The following is an 11452-nucleotide window of genomic DNA, read 5'->3' as shown; positions in this document are numbered from 1 at the left end:
TTCTCCGAGAGAACAGAAGTCAGAACGAAGAGCCTGTGCTGTGGCAGAGTGTGTGTTAGGCTGCCACCTCAGGGCTGGCATCCCATACAGACATTAGTTTGAATCCTAACTGTTCTATTTCCAATCCAGCTCCATGCTAAAGCACCTGGGGGAAGCACCAGTAAAGTCCAAAGTCCCTGGGTGCTTGCACCCATGTGGGAGACCCGGAAGAAGGTTCTGGCTTTGACCTGGTCCAGCCCTGTGCTGTGGCCATCTGGAGAATGAATCAATCAGAGGATGGAAGATCTCTCTAACTCTGGTTTTCAAATAAATTTTTAAAAATGTTTAAAAATAATAAACCAAATCAGAGTGAGAGTGGGAATAAAAAATAGAGGAATAATAAGCTCACATAACTCAGTGTGTGCCAAGCAGAACGCTCTCTCCGAGTCAGTACTTGCCCCCGCACCCAGCTCAGGAGCCCCAGGACAGCCAGAAGGAGCACATGCAGCTTCCTGGGTAGCAGACAAGGGGCCCCTCTGCTTAGCTGACCACTCAGAGGAGGAAAGAACACGGCTAAGTCAAGAAGACTGAAAGCAAAATCTGTCCCAGGAAACTGAGAGTCCTGAGGAAGACTGCCATGTGGGGAGAGGCCCGGTCCCTACCTCTGGAAGCTACCACTTCACCAACTGCAGCCCCAGAGCCACGGCACTGGATAGGAGGGAACTGCCCAGGGCTCTGGTTAAAGGGTAGCCTGCTACAGCAGCACAGCCAAGGGGGGATGATCTAAGCTTCCTCACTGGTCACCTGGACAGGGTGTGGTGGAAGGCAGAGAACCACGTCAGAGGGCAGGGCGGCAGGGGTGAGCCCACCAGAGCCAATGACAGTCCAAATGGCCGACAGCAACCCCAACAGCGATGGCTTCGGCTTTAGGAAATGAAGGATAATATCAATGACCTTTTTATAACCCGGCTTCTCCAATTAGCACAGGAAGCAGGACAGAGCATGGGACAAACACATGAACAGCTCAAGGGTTGATCTGAGAGTTACTGATCTGAGAGTTACACAACACAGGAGAGGACAGGCTTCGGGCAACTGGGTGCCAAGGGACACAGACCAGGAAAGAGAAAGCGCTCTAGTTGCTCCTAGAGTCGCTTTTTAATCAGTTTCTCAAGTTTGCGGATTCGAGAGGACTCCTGTTCTGGGGTCGGAGCCATCAGGGACAGGGAGCTGGAGCCTTCGGGCCCCGAGGGTGGAGTGGGGAGCCGCTGGCGGAAGAGTTCCAGCATGCTGCTCTGCTCGCTTCGCTTCAGCCCCTGGGTTCAAAGAGAAAGCACAGAGGTCACACTGAGGCTGTGCAAGCCACCAAAACAACTCAAGGTTGCGGATCAGCACTCTAGTGCGGAAGCAGAGGGAGGAAGGAAGGGTAACAGGAGACAAGGCTGGGAGATGTTAGAAAAAGGACAGACAGGAGGAGGGTAGGGCAGGTGCTGCTCCTGCTCTCCACTCCCCCAGCCCAGCTGCTGTTGCTGAGCAGCAGGTCCAGCAGAGCACAGAGGTCGTCTGAGAATCCGCAGGTTCCTAAGCCCAGGACCATCCTCTCCAAAGGCTTCTTCAAATCTGCTCCACCACGTGGCACCAGACACATGGGTCAGGAACCTGAGCCTTCTCTGAGTAAGACCCACTAACAGCGAGCGGGAGGCGCAAGCCTGACAGAGTAGGACACCATGCTCACCTTCATGTCCAGAATCTTCTGGAAGGTTTCTGTGTTGCAGTCTGTAAGGAGCTTGATGTAGTTGTCGACAAACACCACTGGTGGTTCATGAGGTGCCATCACCACCTGCAAGGGCAAGAGATGGCCTTAGGCCTCCAAGGGGCACTCCTGGGTTGGGGCATGTGTCTTGGCAAGCTACGGTAACCCTGGCAGTCTTAGTGTCCTGAAGTGGTGTTAATATCAACCCATCATGAGATTTGCTTTCCATTTTTAAAATCTTTTAAATTTCTATTTATTATTTTTTGGTTTGCTTTCTAAGGCACAGATTATAGCAACGTAGTAGACCTGGGTGAGCTCCTAGGTGATTTTTTTTTCAATACCAGGACTACTTGGGGAACATTGTGTAGGCCAGTCTCTTGTTTGAGACACTTTACAGTTACAGGGTACCTAAACCTTCAATATTCCTGAGATGGGCAGTAAGTAGAACTCAGGAAAGTTCATCTTCTCAAAAAACAAATCTCAAAGCTGCCTCATACTACTGAGGCCCTGAAGTCTGCAAGTCCATTTCACTACCTTCATTTAAATCATCAACATACAAGCCGATGGAAGGGAATGGTTTCAGAATGCAGTAGTGGCTGATGTTTGTTTTGAATTCCACAGGCAGTCCGAGAGAGTGGGAAGTCAGAACAGCCCTGGGATAATTCCCGAACTGGAAGAAAATGAGTAGGCTGCTTCTGATGTTTGCAGTTGATCCCACAGCTACCTGCTACTGCTTTTTTTTCCTCCTGCCATCAGCTGAGTTACTCCGTTTGGGAAGGAGGGTGGAGGAGCCTGTGGGCCCTCGACTTCAGGGACCATAACACACTAGAACTATTTGTTCTCTGCCCTCCATCCTGCTTCACCAAGAGCACAGGTGAGGATCACACACAGATGCTTGAGGCTTTGCATGGGCTCAGTGCCATCACCGGTGGCACAATGTTTTGTTAAATGAGGCTTTAAGAAACCCATTTGCTGTTTAGATTCAGTAAGTACAACATCTGTTCAGGTTCGTTAAATGGTGGCAGAGCAGACAGCCAAGAGGCTGCCGTGGAAGGGCCTGAATGATAGCTGAGCCTGGAATTCCTGCTGAGAAGCAAGGCAGCCCTGACCCCCACACGGCTGCACGGCCACAGGCCACTGATGTCCAGTCCTGGCCAAATCCAAGCGATTCTCATGACAACAAAGGACTGGACTGTCAGAAAGGCAAAGTAATTTCCCCCTGACTTTCAACAGTATCTGATGAGGCCAAAGTTTAGCTTAGCCAAGGCAACTGGACAGTCCTTTGGGACCAGCGGGGATGGGCTGCAAGGGACAAGCAGTCACATGAATTTGAACAGGATCCCAGAGGCGGACCCAAGCCTTCACCTTGAGGATCATCTCTGCCCGGGTCATGCCCTTCACAACGATCTTGGTGTAACTGGCAGGGGCTTTCCTCACCACCTGCGAGCCGATGGACGGGAGATCGAGCAGGACCATCTTTAGTGAGTGGGTGTCCAGCAGCAGCTACGGAGGAAAGCATCATGTTAGCAGCCCCTTCAGCATGATATAATGCCCCAAGCTCCCACGCTGGGTACAAAGATCTTCCTTGCAATGTATGTAGCACATTCTCCTTTGGAAAATACATGAAAATACAATTACCTATCATTTCTCATTATCCAGGAAAAATACTAAGAAGCCACAATGAAGTGTGATATAATTCCTGCTGGTCTGTGTATATAGAAAAACTACATCCAAATTATACTGTATGTATATACACTTTTATATCCTGGTTTTCCTACTTAATAATGTTTGCATTCCATTTTCTTTCTTTTAAAAAAAAAGATTTATTAATTTTATTGGAAAGTCAGATTTGCAGAGAGAAGGAAACACAGAAAGATCTTCCATCTGGTTCACTCCCCAAGTGGCCGCAACAGTTGAAACTGAGCTGATCAGAAGCCAGGAGCCAATTTGAGAGTAGGCTCCCCCCAAGTTTTTACAACACTATCAAAATTATGCCTGGGCCTGGAGTGATAACCTAGTGACTAAATCCTCACCTTGCAATCACCGGGATCCCATAATGGGTGCTGGTTCCTGTCCTGGCTGCTCCACTTCCCATCCAGCTCCCTGCTTGTAGCTTGGGAAAACAGTCGAGGATGGCCCAAAGCCTTGGGACCCTGCACCCATGTGGGGAGATCCAGAAGAAGCTCCTGGTCACTTTGGGAGTGAACCAGTGGACAGAAGATCTTTCTCTTTGTTTCTCAGTCTCTCTGTAGATCTAACTTTCCAATAAAAAAATAATAAGTCAATCTTGAAAAAAATTATAACAGCCGTAACCAATAAGTTGACAGCATCTCTGACTAGTTATCTTTAGTCCCAAGTGAAGCATAGAGGAAAGTGGAAACGCAGAGTGCAGGGCCTGAAGCCATCCCATTCCCTCCTCGCGGACTTGAAAGGCTTTTCAAGATGAACAGGCAGAGACACAGACAGCAAGCCTTGTCCTAAATGTAAGCCTGAGGATGTCATGAGAGGGGCCTGCTGCTTTTGCTTGCTGTCCATGTTTGTCCCTTCTCCTAAACCAAGTGGGACAGGCCCAAATACACCGTTCCTGTGTCAGCCGTTTCTGTACCATGGGGTCACTAGCCCCGACAGCAGCACAAGGGAAGACAGCAGCAAACAGTAGGAGCTCTTGGTCCCAACTGCCTGGGGGCGTTTAGTGGGGTGGGGAGGTACTGGGTCCCATCCACTTCACCCTCTAACTGCAGCCATCAGGGGAGGCAAGCGTAGCAAGCAATTAAACCTCTAGAAATTTTATTTTCTCATTGGTAATTTGGGAACTGTAAGTACCTGCAGGGCAGGGGCCTAATGAAGACACTAAAATTACAGCAGTGATGAGTTACTATTTTGCACCTAATGAGTAAGCAGCATTTTTAGGACAGATTTCAGTGCCAGTGAGGGTTCAGGCTGCACTGCAGGCAGCTGGGCAATTCACTGTCTGTCCCAACAACCTTAAAAATGTCCTTATGCTGTGATCTTTCCCAAAGACCCTGCTAAGGAGATGCTATTCATAAACCTGGGAGACATATGCTAGGTTGTTCACCAGAGAATTTATTATTAGTACTAAAATTAAAGAAACAAATTAGATAGAATTCTAAATATCCCAGAGTTGTACACAAACCACCCATAGTGTATTACCTTGCCATTAAAAATCATGAGGCATTTTGGGAGCCGGTGTTGTGGCACAGCACGTAAAGCTGCCACCTGTGTGACACTGGCATCCCACATGGGCACTAGTTCAAGCTCTGGCTATGCCACCTCTGACCCAGCTCCCTGCGGATGCACCCAGGAAAGCAGCACAGGATGGTTTTCTAGTGCCTGAGCTCCTGCTCCTCCCCTGGAGGATCCAGAGGAAGCTTCAGACTGATTCAGGCCTGGCTGTTGCATTTACCTAGGAAGTAACCCAATGGATGGAAAATGTCTGTGTCCCTCTCTGTCTCTCCTCTCTCTCTAACTCTTGGCTTTCAAATAAATCAATCAATCTTAAAAAAATCATGTTTTATCAGCAAATTCCTGTGGTGGGAAAATGAAATACAAGGGACCGGCATGGTAGCCTAGTGGCTAAAGTATTCGCCTTGCATGCACCAGGATCCCAAGTGGGCACTAGTTCCTGTCCTGGCTGCTCCACTTCTCATCCAGCTTCCTGCTTGCGGCCTGGGAAAGCAATCAAGGATAGTCCAAAGCCTTGGGATTCTGCACTCACGTAGGAGACCCTGAAGAGTCTCTGGGCTTCTGGTTTCTGATTGGCTCAGCTCCAGCCGTTATGGCCGCCTGGGGAGTGAATCAGTGGATGGAAGATCTTCCTTTCTGTATATCTGACTTTCTAATGTAAATAAAATAAATCTTTAAAAAAAACTTTGGGGAAAGCGTCAATGCTTTATCTGGAATAAATCCTATTGAACAATATTACTCTCAAAGAGTTCTTAGGCAGTCTGCTTTAAGGAAAGTAATTTCATGCAGTGACATGGCTCACCAAAGACCTAAACCTTGCAGGTTATTGAAGCACAGGCCAGCAGAGTGCGGGGCAGTTTGAACCTGTCTAGATTTCCTAGGATAAAAATTCTTACTATCCCAGCGTTTGAACAGTGTGCTCACAGAGAAAAACAGAGCTGCAGGGAGATGGGGGACAGCCTGAGGCTCAGCAGAGGAGCCCAGTGCCCCTAGGGAAATTACTGTTTGCTCTTCCACAGGGAGGGCTCCCCCACCCCCGCAAAGGTCTCTAACAAATCAGGAGGCTCAGTCCAAGGTGAATTAAAAGGCTGGATAGAAAAAATTCAAAACTTTCACCAGAAAATACAGATCTTATTTTTATTGCCTAGGGTTGAGCATGTCAAACATATAAAAGACAGAAAAATCTCTGGGCCGAGCATGGTAGCTTAGTGGCTAAAGTCCTCTCCTTGCATGCACTGGGATCCCATATAGGCGCTGGTTCTAATCCCAGCAGCCCTGCCTCCCATCCAGCTCCCTGCTTGTGGCTTAGGAAGGCAGTTTGAGGACAGCCCAAAGCCTTGGAACCCTCTACCTGCGTAGGAGACCCAGAGGAGGCTCCGGGTTCCTGGCTTCAGATCGGTTCAGCTTTGGCCATTGGGGTCACCTGGTGAGTGAATCAGCAAACACAGGATCTTCCTCTCTGTCTCTCCTTTTTTCTCTATATCTGACTTTATAATAAAAATTAATTTTAAAAAATCTTTAAAAACCAAAAGAAAAAAATCTCCTACCCTAAAAAATATGTCTGTATCAGAAAAAAAGACACAGAAACCAAGTAACACAGAACACTAGCTAGGAGTGGACACATGTGCAGGACATTGACAAAGGACACTTCCTCGGAACCCATCAGGATTCTGGCACAGCAGTAAGAAAAGGTAAGTGTCCTGACCTACTACAACAATAACAGTAGGCTGAAGAACGGGAACTGGCAACTCACAAAAGAAGAGACTCAAATGCTACCCAGCCTTCTCAGTAAAGGGCGAGTGCAAACCAAACCCACTTACTTAGGTTTACCATCTCCCACCCCTCAGACAGGAATGAACAGAAGGAACGATGATGAGGTGTTGACCTTTGTATAGCATATGCTCTGGGTGAGTGGATGACGTGGTTTAAGCACTTTGGAGGCACTTTTCCGTATCACCCCTAAATGGCATCTTTGAGATAACTTCTTGCCCATGTAAAGCAATGCTGTTTGCCCAGTTTGTAAAAGCAAGAGATGGGAAATAACCTGAAGGGCCATCGGTAGGAGAATGAACAAAGAAATGGTGGTGTGCTCACGCAGGGATATGATGCTGAATAAAATGAATGGACGCAGAGACACAGATCAGTGGATCAACCTCAGAACATATTCAGTGGCTAAAACAAGCTAGCTGGTGAAAGGACATGTATAGGCCATTTATATAAAAATTATGGAGAGCAAACTCAAATACCATGTGTAGATATATATACACTTAACATAATAAAACACACGTGGAGATGATGAAAATAAAGCCGGCAATAGTGTTTTATCTGTGGGCACAGAAGCAGAGGAAGGGCGTGGAGGGGGGCTCTAGGAGGCTTCAGCCATAACTAATTATTTGCTTTACATTCAAAGAGACAAACTAAACATGGAACTATGTTACAATTTCTACTGGGTCGAGCTGTAAGCTGATGTCCTTTACATTACCATCTATACTTCAATAACTGAAGCTTTTTTTTTTTAAGGTATGTCATTTGAGGTCTGGCAAGAATCCAGCTTTGTCTTTCACATAGCTAATTTTGAGACCCTTGTTAAAATTCAAAGCCAACTCTTGGCATTTATTTACAGGTAGAAAAAAAAATCCAAGGATTATATTTTAAAGCATATGAGGATATTTCCTGTTTCTCCTATAGCCTGTACTTCCCAGAGATATACTATATGCATAAATAATTGTATAGTCTTAAGTGGCAGGAAGAGTTTGGAATGAACCAGACGTAATTCTTCAGTGTTCTCTGCATCTAGGGAGACCCAACACTTCGACTGGCTGGCCAGTCTCAGCGGCATTCTGTCTCGACCAGACAGCTGCAGAGGTGAAAACCCTGGTCTCGGGCCTTCACATAAAGCAGTGCAGTCAGAAAAGGCAGGGCCAGTCTGACAGATTTAGCAGCTGTGGGAAGTGATGATGAAAGGCTCCATTTATCAGGAAAATCTGCTGGTTTTCAACCTTGAAAATAGCTAATAATTCATTTCCAGACAGGAGACTTTGGGCTAGAGTGGGTCAGTGCCAAATTCGTTTGTGCCTCCAGAGATAATCCAGGGGCTGGAGTAGACTGACTGGGGTTGTTGAAGGGGTACAAGGTTATGCCTGTGAAAGTTTGTTACCCAGCAATGGGAACCTTTAAAGAGGACCCCTTATTTCTTCTTTTTAAGATTCATTTATTTTTATTGGAAAGGCAGATCAGACTTACAGAGAGGAGAGAGAGAGAGATAAATCGTTCATCTGATGGTTCACTCCCCAAATAACCACAATGGCCAGAGCTAAGTCAATCTGAAGCCAGTCCAAAGCCAGGAGCCTTTTTTGGGTCTCCCATTAGGGTGCAGGGTCCCAAGGCTTTGGGCCATACTCGACTGCTTTCCCAGGCCACAGGCAGAGAGATGGATGGGAAGTGGAGCAGCTGGGACAGGAACTGGTGCTCATAAGGGATGCTGGCACTTGCAGGTAGAGGATTAGCCAGTCAGGACATAGCAGCAGCCCTGGGATGAAAATCTTGAGGATAGAAGACACAATGGTACATTCCCAAGGAGGCAAAGGACCTGATATGAGCTGCAGTGAGGGGCACAATTTAAGACTCAAGAATGGAGAGACCCAAGTTGGGACGGTCCTGGCCTTCCTTTTTCCCCCAACTTCAGGAGTAACTCTCACACAGTGAAGAGGACACATACCCAGTACACTGCTCACTCATGTGGCCTTTCACATGAAGTCACAGCCTCTTGCTTACCTGAGGATACAGGTCACCCCTGGCACTGCTGAAGGTTCCCCTGTGCTCTCATCCAGCTGATGCCCCCCTTTCCCTCCCACAAAGGCGGGCGCTCTTCTATCCTCCATCACCATACAAGCTTACGGTTCATAATCTTGCCATGAATATTCTTGTGCATGAGTTTTGCAGTCATAAGCCCACATCTCCCTAGAGCAGAAGCTGGTCAAGAGTAGAACTGCTAGACCAATAGGGGCCACATATACTTAGCTGTGGCAGAGGCTGCCAAACAACTTTCCAATGGGTCAGTGTCAATTTCCATTCCTTCCAGTAGGTACCACAGTTTCAGTTGCACCATACCCTCACCAACACTTGATTTGCCAGTCACCCTAATTTTAGCCATTTTGATATCACTGTGATTTTAATTTACATTTCCCTGATGACTAACAAACTTATTGGCTTTTTGGGTGTTCTTTTCTTGAGGTGCCTATTCATTCCTTTGTCATTTTTTTCTGTTGGCTAATCATCTTTTTCTAATGGACTTGCTAGAGGTTTTAAAACAGCCCTGGCTGTTTCAGGCACTGGAAGAGTGAGCCAGGGAAGGAAAAATGTCTCTCTCTCTCTGTGTCTCTTTCTCTCCCTTTGCCATTAAAGTAGATGAAGACAGACAGACAGACAGACATCACTGGGCCAGCACTGTGACACAGCAGGGTTAAGCCATTACCCACAGTGTTGACATCTCACATGGGTACTGGTTTGGGTTCCAGCTGCTCCACCTCTGATTCAGTTCCCTGCTTATGGTCTGGGAAAGCAGTAGAGAATGACTCAAGTCTTTGGGGCTCCGTCCTCACGTGGAAGACCTGGAAAAAGTTTCTGGATCCCAGCTTTGGGTCAGCTCTGCTTTGGCCATTGCAATCATTCGGGGAGTAAACCAGAAGATGGAAAATCTTTTCTCCTCTCTCTGTAACTCTGACTTTCAAGTAAAACAAATCTTTTTTTGTTTCTTTAAGAGAAAGCATACAACTTAGTGGTCTTTTTTTTTTTTTTGAAGTATAATCACAAGGCTGCAAAATCATTACCATGACTTAGTTTTGGAACATCCTACCACTCCACAGAGCTTTAATATATCCACTAGGAGTCAACTCCCATGCCTCCTTTCTCTTGGCTCTTGTCAACTAAGTCCACTTTCTGCTTTCTGGATTTGCCTGTCCTGGACATTTCATGCAAATGGAATCCATGTGGCCTTTTGTGCTGGGCTCCCTTCACGTGGCATAGTGTTTCCAACGCTTACTCCTGGCACACCCCATTTCTCTGAAAGGATGAATACTTCACTGTATGCCTATACACATTTTGGTTATCCACTCCTCAGTTGATACATGAATGAGTTGTTTCTACTTTTCAGCCATTATGAATAATGCCGCTATGAGCATCTGTACACACGTTTTTGTGTGTACATATAGTTTCAGTTATTTTCGGCATTACTTAGGAGTAGAACTCGCGGTTAATGTGGAAATCCTATGGTTGCTGCTACACTGCTTTCCAAACTGGTTTTACTGTTTTAAGTTCCCATTAGACACATATGATGGTTCCAACTTCATGCAATCCTTGCTGGAATTCATTTTTGTATATGGTATGTGATAATTTTTTTTCCTGATACAGATATACAGTTACCTAGCACTATTTACTGAAAAGATCAATCCTTCCAAAGTGAGTAATGCCACGTCTGTCATCAAGCAGGTGTCTATATACATACATGTATGTGTAGGTCTCTTTCTGGACTCAAGTCTGATCTGTTATGCTATGTATTCCTGGTATCAGCACCACACTGCCAATTACAATCCTAATGCAAGTCTTGGTGTATCCTAAGGGTTGAGTCCTCCACTTTTGTTAAGTCTTTTTTTTTAAAATCATTTGCATTTGTTGCCTTTTTTAGCATCAGCTTATCAGTTTCCTTCAACCCCCTCCCTATCCACTGCCTACTCCCCCAGAACCTGCTGGGATTCTCATTTGAAATGTACTGTTTCTGCAGTTTAATTTGGAGGAATTTACATCTTTTTTTAATAGCTCTTTGATGAGCCTGAGCTGTTCTGACATTTTAACAGTCGAATGTGTCTTTAATATTGTTTGCAGTGTAGAAGAAGTATACTTCTTTTCATTTTTTAAAAAGTTTTCTTTTCCTTTTATAAATATCTGCATACTTTCTTTTAAGTTAAAACGTCTTTTTCTGTTACTTGGTTAAGAATGTAGCATCCAGGAATTCTATCTCTGAGAACACATCCCACCTTAGATTGCAGGCTTTGCAATGGTGTGTACCCAAGTTCCTTATAACTCAGTTTTCTAATAAGATCCATCCTAGGGAGTCTTAGACTAGGTTTTCCAGGTGCTGTTCCCGCTGCTGGCTCTCAGTAACGCACTGCATGTTGGCAGGAAGCTGGAACGAGGAGTGGAGTGGACTGCAATCTAAGTGCTCTGCCACAAGATGCACCCATCTTAAACCAGAGTCTTAACTGCAGGACTGAATACACATTTTTCCTAATAGAATTATTCCTAGCTTTCTGGGCCTGGCGCGATAGCATAGTGGTTAAAGTCCTTGCCTTGCATGCGCTGGGATCCCATATTGGCACCGGTTCTAATTCTGGCGGCTCTGCTTCCTATCCATCTCCCTGCTTGTGGCCTGGGAAAGCAGTCAAGGATGACCCAAGGCCTTGGGACCCTGCACCCAAATGGGAGACCCGGAAGAGCTCCTGGCTCCTGGCTTTGGATTGGCTT

The 11452-nt window shown here is 46.2% G+C and overlaps 1 protein-coding gene across 3 annotated transcripts in view; it reads right to left on the bottom strand.

Annotated features, from left to right (window-relative positions):
- Positions 1-1110: 1110 nt before the first annotated feature.
- Positions 1111-11452, bottom strand: part of VPS53 (VPS53 subunit of GARP complex) — a 164394-nt gene continuing 154052 nt past the window's right edge. For 2 of the 3 annotated variants that reach the window (XM_058676665.1, XM_058676664.1), the window contains exons 20-22: positions 3095-3232; positions 1712-1816; positions 1111-1292 (exon numbers count right to left, since the gene is read on the bottom strand). In XM_058676665.1, the coding sequence (XP_058532648.1) occupies positions 1122-1292; positions 1712-1816; positions 3095-3232 (414 nt within the window). In that variant the 3' untranslated portion in view covers positions 1111-1121. Of the gene's footprint in view, positions 1293-1711; positions 1817-3094; positions 3339-11452 lie in introns of all 3 variants that reach the window. The other variant, XR_009246999.1, reaches the window with a different exon arrangement.

The sequence above is a fragment of the Ochotona princeps genome, chromosome 17, assembly GCF_030435755.1.
Source record: "Ochotona princeps isolate mOchPri1 chromosome 17, mOchPri1.hap1, whole genome shotgun sequence".
NCBI classification, from domain to species: domain Eukaryota; kingdom Metazoa; phylum Chordata; class Mammalia; order Lagomorpha; family Ochotonidae; genus Ochotona; species Ochotona princeps.
The sequence above is the reverse complement of the archived record's forward strand: the minus strand, read 5'-3'. Positions and strand labels throughout refer to the sequence as shown.